Raw genomic sequence first — 15,724 nt, forward strand, 5'->3', positions numbered from 1 at the left:
AAACCAGAAACAACGTCCAGAATTGTTTGGAAGTTTATCATTATGATATATAAATTAAAGGGCAAATTGATTGAACAATTTTTTTAAGGCTACGCACACTAATATGTGTCATTCATACAGACACGCAATGAATATAAAGAAACATATATTGTGTGTCTCCTCCATTATTATCACAGTGATCTTTTCTATTTTTAGGCAACAATCTTTGAAGGAAGCCTTGGAGTAACCGGTAAAGTTGCTGCCATGCTGGTCACGGGTTTGAACCGTGGAAACAGTCTCTTGCAGCGACCCTTCTCCGGACCTCGCGTATAGCAGGAGCTTAGTGTACCGGACTGCCTTTTTAATATGTTATCTTGCTACTAAGTAGAATAAGTAGTAACATGGAAACCACGAATCACGATATCCACGTTTTAACAAGCAAACGAAAAAATAAACAGACAGATAGCTCGTAGAGTTTCTGGCAACTTCAAGATGGTGAAATAAGGAAACAGTTTACAAAACCAATAACAGAATCAAGTTTGTCTAGCTTCTTGAGAAAGCTGAAAATGGAGTAGGGCATGGGATGGTTGGGATAGTTGCCCTTTATGGTTTCTTGAAGAAGGAAAATAAATGGTTTTGTGTGAAGAAATTGAATATAAACCAATGTTTTCTAGGCTAGCATTTTATTGGGAATATGCTGTCCTTTGTCAAAAGTTACAATTATGGTGACCCTGAGTCCATCTCTTCCTTTGTCACCAGGTCCCTTACTCATTCTTTCTTTACTTTTTACTTATTATATTATTATTGTGCACTATTTTCTAATAATGTTACTCGAAAATAGGAATTACAATTGATGGAGTTATATATTCCCTCCGGTCCATAATAAGTGACCATTTTGCTTTTTTATTTTGGTTCAAAATAAATGTCCTTTTTACATAATCAAGAATGAATTAACTATAGTTTTTCAAATTTGGCCTTGTGTATATATCCCAATGTGTTAAGTTAACAATATGCAAGTTTTAATTAAGGGTAATTTAGTTAAAATACTTAATTGTTTTCAAGAAGTTAATATTTTATTAAGAGGTGTGCTAAAAGCAAAACAAATCAATTATTGTGGACGAGAGGGAGTAGCATTTATTTATGGTAAGCCATGCATCATTGTTACAACCCCAAAAACATGCAGGCAAGTAGTGATGGATGATGACCATTTTGTGTTGAGTTTCCCAAAATCTGTGACAGATCTAACAGCAAAGAGAACATTTCATGGAGTTACAAGGCAAAAGCACAAGCTTCTGCGACAGATTCATTCACAGGTCACGATGCATTATCACTACATATGACTATATACAGAGGCAGAGCAGATTTGAACTATATGGATTCTAAATTCTAGGATAGTGAAATAAAGTGTTAGGTTCTGAATTTAATTTTTGTTCATAATTAATGAATTTCTTAATACAAATAGAGTTTGGACTAACGTTACTGGATTTGGCCGTACCAGTAGGTCGGCTTCTAGCTCCGCTGCCAACTAATGGATGTTGCTGCATTCCATAAGTGCGGTAGCCCGTTGAGTTGCTAACTGAAATAATGAAGTTTACATCTCAAGTGATCATGACTGTCACTATAAGTACACAAGTTGATCAGAAATGGTTTGATGTAGTTGAAAATGAGTTTGCTGTTTTCGTTGATGGAGTTTTTGCCCTGCCACTAGATCCAGAATCTCTTACCACATGGCACTCAAGGTTAGTTTTTCCATCAGATTATTTTAGAAAAGAACCCTTTGCTTCTTAATCGATAGTTAATCTAGAATCATTTCTAAAAGGTACCAAACTTCCAGACCACAACAACAAAATTGTTTCCTTTCATGGTTGTCAGGAGAACTTAACCAAGATATTTCAAGTTACAATAGATGAAAGAAGGGTCAAGAATACTAGCAATAAATCTAGAACAAAAAGGAGTGTCTTGGATTTATTGGCGGAGACCAAAGAAGAGGAGGGCAGGGTATTCAGTGATGAGAAAATTGTGAACATACTAATTCTGTATGCCTTTGGCTGACAGTTATCTGTGTACGGTCAAAATCGATTCTCAGCCGTAAAGACCGGCCGAGACAATGACCTTTTTATCGAAGGGTATCCGCATGGCGAGTTCGGACGAATTTCGAAGTAGAGACGTCGAGCTTCGAGCTATAAGACCAATCAACCGCAAAACTCGATATAATTATCGAGCCTGCGTCCGAGTCGGACTATGGGGTAACGACGACCGACACAGGCCCCGAATATCGATGCTCCAAGGCAGAACTGAGCTCGAACTAAGACTGGGGATTCGATCTAGCACCAAGCTCGAGTTAGTGCCAAGCTCGCAGACAAGAGCCGTTACAACCGCATCAACGGAGAGAATTTTGGCGAGAATCAAGGGAGAGACAAACCATCATGGGTTCTCCACTATATGTATTATTTTATGTTGTTACAAATAAAGTAGTGACCTTCTACTATAAAAGGGGAGATAGACTGCAATAGGGAAAAAATATTAAGATTTCATTGTGCTTGTTCTTCTAATATTTTTCAGTCTTCCCTTCCATCATTTTTTATTTTCACAGCAAAAATACCTGTATCGTTATTTTATATCAAAGAAATTTGCATACCCTTAGAACTATATCTAAATTTAACGTTATCCAATTTTTCGGGTAAACAGTTTGGCGCCCACCGTGGGGCTAAGGGTAACGGTGATTGTTTGATATAAATCTACAGTACACACCAGCTTACAACTTCGAATCAGCCATAGCTCTACCTATCGACCTCGAAGCCGGCCTTCAAGATGAAACCAACAACTTGGTACCCGGAGCCGAGAGGCTACCTAAAAACGGCAACGAGGCTCGAATCGAAGAGCCCGAAATTCGAGCCGAAGTACTACTGGATATCAATTCGCAAATAGCTCTAGAAGCGAATCAGCGTTCTGAACCAGAGAGGAGCGTTCGGGGCGATGCTCGATCCATAGCCCGAGACACCTACAACACAGGGGAAATCGGGGTCAGCTTGCGTATGATTTTCAAAATGTTGCAAGCCCAACAAGCAGCGATAGCTTAGTTGCAGAGCCGAACCTATACGCAAAGCGGGCCGAACTCCAATCCGCTTCTTCGAGAAGTCATACCCAGAACGGAACCCGCCGTAGTGAAATCAAACGAGCAGGAATCGGGGATTGCTCCTGAAATTGCTAAATTGCTCGAGGAACTTACGAAGCTAGTCGAAGCCAACGACAAAAAAATGGAAACGTATAACACTAGGGTCGATCAAATTCCGGGGGCTCCGCCAATGATAAAAAGGCTCGATTCGAAAAAATTTATTAAGCCTTTTCCCTCGAGCGCGACCCCAAAACCAATCCCCAAAAAATTTTGTATGCCCAAAATTCTCAAATATAACGGTACGACCGATCCTAACGAACACATCACCTCCTACACATGCGCCATCAAAGGCAACGATTTGGAGGATGACGAATTCGAATCCGCGTTGTTGAAAAAGTTCGGAGAGACCCTCGCAAAAGGAGCAATGATCTGGTATCACAACTTACCGCCGAATTCCATTAATTCTTTCGCCATGTTAGCGGACTCGTTCGTAAAAGCACATGCTGGTGCCATAAAGGTTGCAACAAGAAAATCGGACCTCTTCAAAGTAAAGCAAAGGGGTAACGAGATGCTGAGGGAATTCGTATCCCGATTTCAAATAGAGCGTATGGACTTGCCACCGGTCACAGACGATTGGGCCGTACAAGCTTTCACCCAAGGACTGAACGGGCTAAGCTCGACAGCGTCACGTCGGCTGAAACAAAATTTGATTGAGTACCCTACAATAACTTGGGGAGATGTACACAACCAGTACCAATCAAAAATTAGGGTCGAAGATGATCAATTGGGAGCTCCGTATGGGCCTGTACGTCAGAACCACACAACCACTAAAAATCAAAGGGAAACCAACAGAGAACAAAGGTCGAACAGAGATCGATACCAACCGTACGACACAGATCGGACGTACAACGGTTCAGCACGTGACACGGTTCGGAATACCCGAAGGATTGATCGGGGGCAAAATTCTCGGGGACTTATGAGCAAGAGCGGCTTTGATAAATATACAGATCCTATAGAAATCCCTCGACTATCGGAGTATAATTTCAACATTGGTATATCCGCCATCGTATCGGCCATCGTACGCGTCAAAGACACCAGATGGCCTCGACCATTAAAACCGATCCTGCCCAAAGGAATCCCAATCAAATGTGTGAATATCATGGTACTCATGGTCACAAAATGGAAGATTGCAGGCAAGTAAGAGAGGAAGTGCCTCGCTTATTTAATAAAGGGCACCTTCGGGAATTTCTTAGCGATAGGGCGAAGAACCATTTTAGAGACAAGGAATTCGGTAAGCGAAACGAGCCAGAAGAACCGCAACACATCATTCACATGATCGTCGGCGGCGTCGATGCCCCCCAGGGACCGATGCTTAAACACGCTAAAATGTCGATTGTGAAGCGATCTCGAACCCAAGATCATGCACCCACAAGGACTTTATCCTTCAGTGATGAAGATACAGAGGGAATCATCCGTACTCATGAATAAAACTAAGATTAAGCGTGTGTTAATTGATCCAGGTAGCTCGGCCAATATCATCAGATCGAGGGTCATAGAACAGCTCGGCCTGCAGGATCAGGTCGTACCCGCAACTATGGTTCTAAACGGATTTACTATGGCATGTGAAACCACTAAAGGCGAGATTACCCTACCGATAAACGTAGCCGGAACCATCCAGCAAATAAAGTTTCACGTGATCGAAGGTGATATGAGATATAACGCCCTCTTCGGAAGGCCGTGGATCCACAGCATGAGAGCCGTACCCTCGACCCTATACCAGGTCCTCAAATTCCCAACATCGGAAGGTATCAAAATAGTGTACGGGGAACAACCGGCCACAAAGTAAATGTTCTCCATCGAAGAAGCAAAACCAATATCCTCACCTTCACTAATGAAAGGATCAGGTTCAAAGCAGAGCGCCAAATAGCAATCACAGACATCGGCTTCGACCCGGCCAGGTAAGCAAAAAGTTGAAGAGGACGATAATGATCGATGGATCCCTCGATCCTTCGTAACCCCTGATGATTTCGATGCCACCAAATCGAAAATTGAGGAACTGGAGCAAATCGTACTGATCGAACACTGGCCCGAACAAAAGGTATACCTGGGAACGGGTTTGAGCCCCGAACTCAGGGAGAAACTCATTCAATTTCTTATCAATAACATCGATTATTTTGCCTGGACCCATCTAGATATAACAGGGATCCCGCCGGACATAACGGCGCACCAGTTAAGCTTGAACCCTATGTTCAGACGGTGAAGCAAAAAAAGAAGGCCCCAGTCCGAGGAAAAGCACACATTCATAAAGGACGAGGTAACCAAACTTCTCAAGATAGGATCCATTCGGGAAGTAAAATACCCCGAATGGTTAGCCAATGTGGTTGTTTTACCTAAAAAAGGAAACAAACTTAGAATATGTGTGGACTATAAGGATTTGAACAAAGCATGCCCCAAAGATTTCTTTCCACTGCCCAACATCGATCGTATGATCGATGCCACGGCCGGCCATGAGATTCTCACCTTTCTCGACACCTATTCCGGGTATAATCAAATTCAGATAAATGCGGACGACCGGTAAAAGACTTCATTTGTGACACGATATGGAACATATTGTTATAACGTAATGCCCTTCGGGCTAAAAAATACAGGAGCTACTTATCAACGCCTAGTAAACTGAATGTTCGAAGAACAAATAGGTAAAACGATGGAAGTTTATATTGATAACATGCTAGTTAAGTCCCTGTGCGCAGAGGACCATTTGGCCCATTTGCAGGAAACGTTCAAGATTCTGAGGAAATTCAACATGAAGCTCAACCCCGAAAAATGTGCTTTCGGGGTGGTTCGGGCAAGTTACTCGGCTTCATGGTCTCAAATCGGGGAATTGAGATCAACCCCGACAAAATCAAGTCCATCGAAGACATCACCATCGTGGACAGCGTGAAAGCTGTACAAAGGTTAACAGGAAGAATTGCAGCCTTAGGCTGGTTCATTTCAAGATCATCGGATCGAAGTCACAAATTTTTCTACCTACTCAAAAAGAAGAACGACTTCGCCTGGACGCCGGAATGCCAACAAGCGTTACAGGAATTGAAACGATAACTCTCGAGCCCACCACTGCTTCATACTCCGAAAGCGGACGAGCAGCTCTACCTATACTTGGCGGTATCGAAAGTCGCCGTAAGCAGCGTCCTAGTTCGAGAAGAGCAAGGTACACAATTTTCCGTTTATTACGTGAGTCGGACCTTAGGAGAAGCGAAAACTAGATATCCGCACTTAAAAAAATTGGCACTTGCCCTGGTAAGCGCATCTAGAAAGTTAAGGCCGTATTTCCAATGTCACCCCATAAGCGTATTAACCACCTACCCACTCCGAAATATCTTACATAGGCCCGAACTATCAGGCCGATTGGCCAAATGAGCCATCGAACTCAGTGGGTACGATATCGAATATCAATCCCACATGGCCATCAAGTCTCAAAATTTGGCAGACTTCGTGGCTGACTTCACGTCAACCCTCATACCCGAAGTCGAAAGGGAACTCCTTTTGAAATCAGATATATCGTCCGGGGTATGGATCCTTTTTATGGATGGTGCTTCGAATATAAAGGGGTCCGGGTTAGGCATAGTTTTAAAACCCCCCACGGGTAACATTATTGGGCAAGCTATTAAAACTATCAGGTTAACTAACAACGAGGCCGAGTATGAAGCCATGATTGCAGGTCTCGAACTAGCTAAAAACTTGGGAGCAGAAGTCATTGAGGCGCACTGTGACTCTTTACTGGTGGTAAGTCAAGTAAACAAAACCTTCGCAGTCCGAGAAGGTAGGATGCAAAGGTATCTGGACAAACTACTTATCACCTTACACCATTCCAAACAATGGATCCTACGGCATGTCCCACGAGAACGGAATAATGAGGCCGATGCTCTAGCAAATTTGGGATCGTCGATCGAGGTAGGTGATTTGAGCTCAGGGACTGTCGTCCAACTTTCAAGATCGGTAATCGAAGAAGGGCACGCCGAAATAAATTCTACTAGCTTAACCTGGGATTGTAGAAACAAGTATATTGAGTACTTAAAAAACGGAAAGCTCCCTTCAGACCCTAAAGATTTCAGGGCCCTACGGACTAAAGCTGCTCGATTTACATTGGCTGCGGACGGAACACTATATCGAAGAACATTCGATGGACCGATGGCGGTATGTGTGGGTCTGGGAGATACCAATTATATCCTTCGGGAAGTACACGAGGGCACTTGTGGCAATCACACGGACGCCTTATCATCAGACGACCGTGAGGAAGAGGCTTTTTCCTTCTGAGGTACAGTTTTGGAAGTTTTCGCCATTGGTTTGAAAGGAAAGAGTGCAAAGGAAGAAATAGACAACACCAAAATTCTGGTATGAACGGCCCCGTAGCAGAAAAGTAGAGAGGATAAATAGTAAAGTCTGGAAGAAGAGAAGGCGCAAAAATGGTAAAAGTTGTGTGGAAAGATTATTTATAGACTAAGGCCTGACGGTTCGGTATCAGCGGTGGCCGACCACCGTCTGACACACATTAAATGCCTCAGTAAAATCGAGCCGATGGGACAACCATCACATACGTCGAGATCGAGTTCTATAGAAACGACGACATAAATTTGATCGAGCCGCAAGGAAATCATATCGTTCCTCGCCACATCCTTTCCGAGAAACGAGGGGACTATCTGTGTACGGTCAAAATCGATTCTCATCCATAAAGACCGGTCGAGACAATAACGTTTCTATCGAAGGGTATCCGCATGGCGAGCTCGGACGAATTTCGAAGTAGAGACATTGAGCTTCGAGCTATAAGACCAATCAACCGCAAAATTCGATATTATTATCGAGCCCGCGTCCGAATCGGACTACGGGGTAACGATGATGGACACATACCCCGAATATCGATGCTCCAAGGCAGAATCGAGCTCGAACTAAGACTGAGGATTTGATCTAGCACCAAGATCGAGTCAGTGCCAAGCTCGCAGACAAGAGCCGTTACAACCGCACCAAGGGAGAGAATCTTGGCGAGAATCAAGGGAGAGATAAACCATCATGGGTTCTCTACTATATGTATTATTTTATGTTGTTACAAATAAAGTAGTAACCCTCTACTATATAAGGGAAGATAGACTGCAATAGGAAAAAAATATTAAGATTTTATTGTGCTTGTTCTTTTAATATTTTTCAGTATTCCCTTCCATCATTTTCCATTTTTACAGTAAAAATACATGTATCGTCATTTTATATCAAAGAAATTTGCATACCCTTAGAACCATATCTAAATTTAACGTTATCCGATTTTTCGGGTAAACAATATCCACTACCCCTAAAAAGCTACGTGGGCGCTTTTCTACCTGCAAGAACATTCAGAATTCTTGCAGAAAGCTAAGATCAAAATAATGGACAAGTGTTACCTTTTTACTTGCTTTTTAATTTGATTATCATCATTAAGTTTACTGTTAAAGGTTTCCGATAAGAGTTTAGTGTGTTTGAAGGTTACACTATAAATTCAAACAGCTTGTGCATTATTTATTATTTCAGCAAATTTGACTAGAAAGGTTACACCTTACAGGAGGAACAAGAGGATATTGTAAAGAGGAGATCATCTTCTCAAACAGTGCTAACCCTCAATGAGGTCAGATAATATAACGATCCGACTTGTCGTTTTAATAATTAACATCCCGTTCAATGAATTAAGGTCTCGAGAAGTTTCGTAATATGTATTATGACCCGTGGGTGTGGCTTAGTTTGATTTACGGAAGATTTAGAATTAAATTGGAAGAACAATTCTTATTTAAAAGCTTAGATGGAAAGAGTTGACTTTTGAGCAAACGACCTCGGAATGGAACTTTGATGATGTCAATAGTTTCGTATGGTGATTTCGGACTTAGGCGTGTGCACGAATTTGGACTTGGAAGTCTGTAGGACAATTCGACGCATTTTAGCGAAAGTTGGAAAATAAAAAATTTTGGAAAGTTCGACTGAAGGTGGAATTTTCGATAACGAGGTCGGATTTCAATTCCGAAAATTGGAATAGCTCCATTGCGTCATTTATGACTTGTGCGCAAAATTTTAAGTCATTCCGGATTGACTTGATACGTTTTGGCGCAAAATATAAAAGTTGGAAGATTTAAAAAATTCATAATTCGATTCGATGCGCGATTCGTAATTTCGGCATTGTTTGACGTGGTTTGAAGCCTTGACTAAGTTTGTATTATATTTTGGGACATGTTGGTATATTTGGTTAAGGTCCCGAGGGCCTCGGGTGAATTTCGGATGGTTAACGAACTGATTTTTGGACTTGAAGGAACTGCTTGAAATCTGTTGCTGCTGTTTTCGATTCTGCGGAAGCCTCATCGCAGAAGCGACGAGCTTCGCAGGTGCGCGTTTGGCCATCGCTTCTGCGATTGCGCAAAAGCGGCAATCTGTCCACAGGTGCGATCTTGGGCTGGACCGTGCACCTTCGCAGAAGCGGAATTTTTCTCGCAGAGGCGAGCCCGCAAATGCGACCAATTTATCCGTAGAAGCAAAAATGGACAGAATTATTAAAGACCAAAATTGGTCATTTTGCCATTTTCGATTGGGGGTTTTGGAGCTCGGTTTTGGGGTGATTTTGGAGGGGTTCTTCACGACTTTGACTTGGGTAAGTGTTCTATATCCTAAAGTATTGGATGTCGAGTTGTTATTGGAATTCGATAAAATTGGTATGGTTGAACTCGTATCAAAATAGGTATTCGAATTTCGTAAATATTATATCGGGTGCCGAGAGGCGGGCGCCGCGTTGACTTTTGTTGACGTTTTAGGATAAATTTTTAAGTCGACGTTTTATTATCCGAAATTATTTTCGATGAATTTTAATGAAGTTATACAATTAATTTGGATAGATTTGAGCGGCGTGGAGGTCAATTCAAGCAATAAGGGGATTTTGGAATATCGGCATAACTTCAAAAAGGTAAGTATCTTGCCTAACCTTGAGTGGGGGAATTACCCCTTTTGCATCGAGTCTTATGTGCCATTTGTGAAATGTGGAAAGCCGTGTACGCGAGGTGACGAGTACGTACTTGGGCTTATATGTGCAAAAGTTTATTGAGTTAAAGTCTTGGCCATATTGTATAGTAAATTGGATAATTATTGACATTTATTTAATCATCTATTTGCCATGCCTCAAATCACATTTATTGAACTTGTTTTTGTATGACAATTTGATGTGATTATTACTTCTATATTATGTGGATTCCGTGAATTTGATGATTTGATATTTCCTGAAATTTAATTTCATTATGAATTTTTCATCTACAAATAATTAATTAACAAAACTTAAGAAAAAGTATTAATATAATTACCAAAGTTTGGATTAATGAAGTCGTTGCCCTATGCTGATTATTTTCTATCTCTGTTGATTATCTTTGAGGTTTTATACACATTGTGTGGAGCCTTGGGCTATTTATTGTGAAATTAATTAATTTTGTTATATCTTTGGAAATTGATTGTGGCCATTGGGCAAATCGTGATATGAATTGATTTTGTTATGTTGCCGTGATAATATTCTGTGTAAATTATTGTATTATTTGAGTTATTATTTTGAGGATATAAGGGTGGCATTTCACTGTTGATATTATGTGGGTATAAGGGTGGCATTTCACTATTGTTATGTGTGTTGGGATATTGTGTGAGCGGAGCGATAAGGATGGCTATATGAGAGATAAAAATGACAATAAGAGCGATAAGGGTGGCTATTAATATTGTTAGGGCGGAGGGATAAGGAAGACTATTATAGGAGTGATAAGGGTGACTATAAGATAGATAATGGTTGCTATTGTCAGGGATGATATGTGATGATGTGGAGTTGTTGCGTTGATAACTTTTGTGTGATGTTGTGATTTTCCTTATGTTTATTTTTATACCTTGTGCAATTTTTCTTTTTATTGGTAAATTGATAACAGTCTGATTTATGTTAAAATTGGGAGCTTGTGGCTATTGCCAGGCAGATTATGTTATATGGGACCGGGTTGTACGCCGCAAACATGTATGATTAATGTTATATGGGATCGGGTTGCACGCCGCAACAAATATGAAATGTGGGCACGAGGTGCCGGAAAAAATATGATGATGATATTTGGCACGTGAGTTGTCCATGCAGTTGTGATATGAAATGTGGGCACGAGGTGTTGTGGTTAAATGATAATAATATTTGGCACATGAGTTGTCCGTGCGGTTGTGATAGAGAAATTGGCACGAAGTGCCGTGAAAATATAAAATTGGGCTGAGACCTGTACTTTATGATTTTGAAATGAGGTGTTAGAGGGTGACTTTTATTCGAAAGATATTTATTTGAGAAAATTATATTTGAAAGAGATTTATTGAAAGAATTATATTTGAAAGATATTTATTTGAGGAAATTATATTTGAAAGAGATTTATTGAAAGAATTATATTTGAAAGATATTTATTTGAGGAAATTATATTTGAAAGAGATTTATTGAAAGAATTATATTTGAAAGATACTTATTTGAGAAAATTATATTTGAAAGAGATTTATTTGAAGGAATTATATTTGAAAGATATTTATTTGAGAGAGATTTATTTGAAAGAATTATATTTGAAAGATATTTATTTGAGGGAATTATATTTGAAAGAGATTTATTCGGAAGAATTATATGTGAAAAATATTTATTTGAATGACTTGATTTAATTAGGTGTACTAGTATTTATTAATTGTTGAGCGATATTAATGGTGTTCTTGTTGCCCTGCTGTGCATATCACTGGCTGATTAGTGTTGCCATTATTGTTATTGTTTCCTATTATTTTATATACTATATTGCACGGGTTATTGGACTAGTGAGTGTCTTGACTGTACCTTGTCACTATTCCACTGAGGTTAGTCTTGATACTTACTGGGTACCGACCGTGGTGTACTCATACTACACTTCTGTACATTATTTTGTGCAGAGCCAGGTATTGTAATGTAAATTATTATTCAAACAGTATTGAGTATTCACTTAGAGTGCGTGACTCAGTATTACCAGTTTTGGGAAGTTTTCATATTTGTTTCCGCTGTTGGTTTTGATTACCTATTTAATTCATATTCAAAATTAAAAAAAATGGCTTGAAATGTAATTGTATTTAGCTTACCTAGTCTTAGAGACTAAGTGTCATCACGACGTCTGTGGTGAGATTTTGGGTACAGATAAATGAAATATTTTTATAATCCCCACTGGAGCAATCTGCTAACTATACCTCTAGATGTTTATCGAGTCATTCTTTTTGACGACTTATTATTAAACTCTTAAGTTGTGTACTTTTGACCCTCTAGGTAATTGATGAAACACTATGCCTTGTTAATGCTGCACCACTTTTTAGAGAAGCTACAGCTGCTGTTAAAATGAATGGTCTTAGTCCATATGCACCTCTTGTCATCATTTCTGCTTGCTCTTTCCATTCTCCAACCATTCTCCTTCATTCAATAACTAAGTTAGTCCGAAATATTTTGAAGTTCTCTTAATATCATAGGATACACTATACCTCAAGGATGGAAGGTTTTTGGTTTGGACAAGGAATGTTCATATGGATCCTAACAATTGTCCGAACACTAAGGAATTCAATCCTTGACGATGGGATGTAAGTTGCAGCAGTGCAATACATGTCTTAAGAAAAGACATTCATCTATTTAAGTGATTACAGTACAAATCCTTACATGACAACTATCTTCATTTTTGTCGGATTATGAAACTAAGCCTGGTCAGTATCTTGCCTTTGGAGTCAGAAGCAGGTTTTGTCCTGGTGCAGACTTGGCCAGGCTTGAAATTTCAGTTCTCCTACATTATTTTATTCTCAACTACAGGCAAATGTTCAGTTATTATGTATTTGTATTCTTCAACCATCCATGTAAATCTTATGTGCTCATTACTTCATTGAAAAGTATAAATGATGATTAAAGATATGAAGAAAAAGAGCGTATGTTGTTATGAACTTATGTTTAATTATTTGAAACTGAGATCAAACAAGACTGTGATTACAAATGCAAAACGTAGTGAGAGAGTTTTGATGTGCAGGCTTGAGAGGCTTAATGCAGAGAGCAAGGTGCAATATTTTCCGAGGACCAGGCCTTCTGACAATTGGCTTGCAAGAATTAGGAAGCTGTCTGCAGAAAATATATGAAAGACTTCTGATTCTTTGCACTTTAGCTGATGCCTTGCTTCCAGTTTGAAAATGATTATGTGCCAATCATGTATGTAACTGAATAAATGATTTCACCATTCTGATTGCTTTATATGTAAATTTAAAGCAATATGCGCTGTCCCCCGTGAATATGATCATGAAAGCTTCACATGCATTTTCAGAAAAGATACATCTACGTAACAGATGAGTTTAAATGGTGTAGCATGGTCAGTAATGATTCATATAGCCGACTCCAACTTGTTTCGGACATAGACGTAGTTGCTGTTGATACATCTAAACAGGGTGGAATTCGTTTAAAAAGAATTGGAAGATGAAATTTAGAGGACCATATGATCTTAATTACAAAAATCGAATCACAGAACTGCATAGGCAAAGATGTTATGAGACAGGTGGAAAATAGTTTGATGCATGAACAGTTTTATTTATTGACTGGAAATTTGTATAACAATATCAACCTTAAGCACACCAGTTAGTCCAAGTTGGATCAAGAAGCACATTCAGGTGTTAATGACTATCTTCTTCTTCACAGAATTTTGTGTACTCTTTGGAACCCATCAAAGATTCCAATTCTGATGGACTACTTGGCTTCACTTTAATCATCCATCCATCTTCATATGGGCTTGAATTTACCTTGATTGCAGAAAGTAACAATGGAAATAAGATAATACAAAAATGACATTTCAACCAACTGGTAATTGAACTATCTATTAGTGAAATTTCTTATCAATCATGATAATTACCAAGCCAGGCGTTTCAGTAAGCTTTGTGTTGACCTCAACAATCTCGCCCGAGATTGGACAATTAATGTCACTAGTGGCTTTGACACTTTCAACAGCTCCGAAACTGCTTCCTTGGGAAGCAGAACCACCAGTTTCTGGTAGATCAACAAACACTACTTCTCCAAGATGGTCCTGATATCATCCAATTGTTTGAAAAATTAACTTCTACTCCTAAATTATGAACATCTCTTAACTGAAATATATTTCGTACACACATCATTCAGGAACTTGTTTCTGGTATTTGATCCAACATGCGTATCTGTTGAAGTGCATCACAAATAGACATGTGCACTATAATTCTAATATGCCTTTACTTCAATTTTCCTTATTTTCTTTTCCAGTAAACCAATAAGTTCATCATGTTTTTTCCTGTGTAAATTCATGGACAAGCATGAGTAAACTTTAGCTTTTGTTAGCATTGTGCTATAGAGATGTTATTCATTTAATTGGTTTATTCGGATTAGCATTTGCAATCGCCTAGAGGAAATGTGTCTTTAACTCCTCTAATACAAGCTTTGGCCAGAAAATGTGACATGAGAAACTCAATACACACATCAATATAGGATGGACAAACAGGTAATCTAACTTTTACCCTTGGAAGATCACCAATAGAAATAAACAGGCCTAAAGTCATTGATAACAATATTTCATTGGAGAAATGAGTTCAACTAGTACCATATATTGACAATGTTAGTAGTGGCGTATCCAATGAACAAGGTATGAGTGCATCTGAACCCATAACTTTTGGCTTAGACCATGTATATGTGTTAAAAAAATCAACTAAATATCTACAAATAATAGATGTTGCATCCAGTAAATTAGATTAAGGTGGTACAATTACAAATTTGAACTCATAAAGTTCACATCTTGGATCCGCATCAAAATGTTAGCTCGCCTAAATACACTACTAGCGTCAAATAGATTTACGTTATTAGTGTATATAAGTTAAATCTATGAGGAATATATGCAAGCATTAATTAAGCAGAAGACAGAAGACGAACCTGAGCATGATCAGTGATGCCAATAGTGGCCACTGAACCGTCATGTTTCACCCATTCATGTGAAGATGCATACTTCAGCCCATCAAGAACTGCAAAGCTAGCATTTCTAAGAAATTTGAAGTGGAAAAAAAAACATAATACTACGTTTGAAAGTAAGAATATAGACAAAAGTGCAATGAATTGTGAACGAGTAATTACCAGTTGAAAAGCATCTGGAGAGAGAAAAGGCAGGGGCAATTAGATTGGTTCGGGAGATTCTTAGTGCGTTGGCTGTTGAAGAAGCCCACATTCTCAGAGCCATACTTTTCTATTATTTCTTGTTTCACAAAAGATGAAGAACGATACTGCTTGCTATATACTTGTAGTTTTTATTATCTTGGATGAACGGTGGAAAATGGAAGCCTCATCCTATGAACTGAACTCTGTGACCAAGTGCTAGTAACGGTATAATAACCAGCAAAAGTTACAACGCATACCTACTAAATAACTGGGACGGGTGACCCTAATTTTAGGAAATTTTAGCTACTATAGTAAAGCTTTACACCCTATTTATTATAAATAAAAATACTTTTAAAATATTATTTTCTATAGCTACCTTTTAGTTTTTATAGCAAAATATGTATTTATAGTTACTTCCTACTGTTAAACCATTAAATACG

General features: G+C 39.1%; 1 protein-coding gene and 1 pseudogene across 1 annotated transcript; one reads left to right on the forward strand and one right to left on the reverse strand.

The window, feature by feature from the left end:
• Positions 1-562: 562 nt before the first annotated feature.
• On the forward strand, positions 563-13,541 carry LOC142175744 (ent-kaurenoic acid oxidase 2-like; annotated as a pseudogene).
• Positions 13,542-13,685: 144 nt separating this feature from the next.
• On the reverse strand, positions 13,686-15,490 carry LOC107778948 (glycine cleavage system H protein, mitochondrial). Its single transcript, XM_016599276.2, has 4 exons — positions 15,264-15,490; positions 15,066-15,154; positions 14,026-14,196; positions 13,686-13,915 (listed from the first exon to the last, which is right to left on the reverse strand). Exons 1-4 carry the CDS (start codon positions 15,364-15,366, stop codon positions 13,790-13,792), a joined length of 489 nt encoding a protein of 162 aa, XP_016454762.1. The 5' UTR covers positions 15,367-15,490; the 3' UTR covers positions 13,686-13,789.
• Positions 15,491-15,724: the final 234 nt, after the last annotated feature.

The sequence above is a fragment of the Nicotiana tabacum genome, chromosome 22 (assembly GCF_000715075.1).
Source record: "Nicotiana tabacum cultivar K326 chromosome 22, ASM71507v2, whole genome shotgun sequence".
Lineage (NCBI taxonomy): Eukaryota > Viridiplantae > Streptophyta > Magnoliopsida > Solanales > Solanaceae > Nicotiana > Nicotiana tabacum.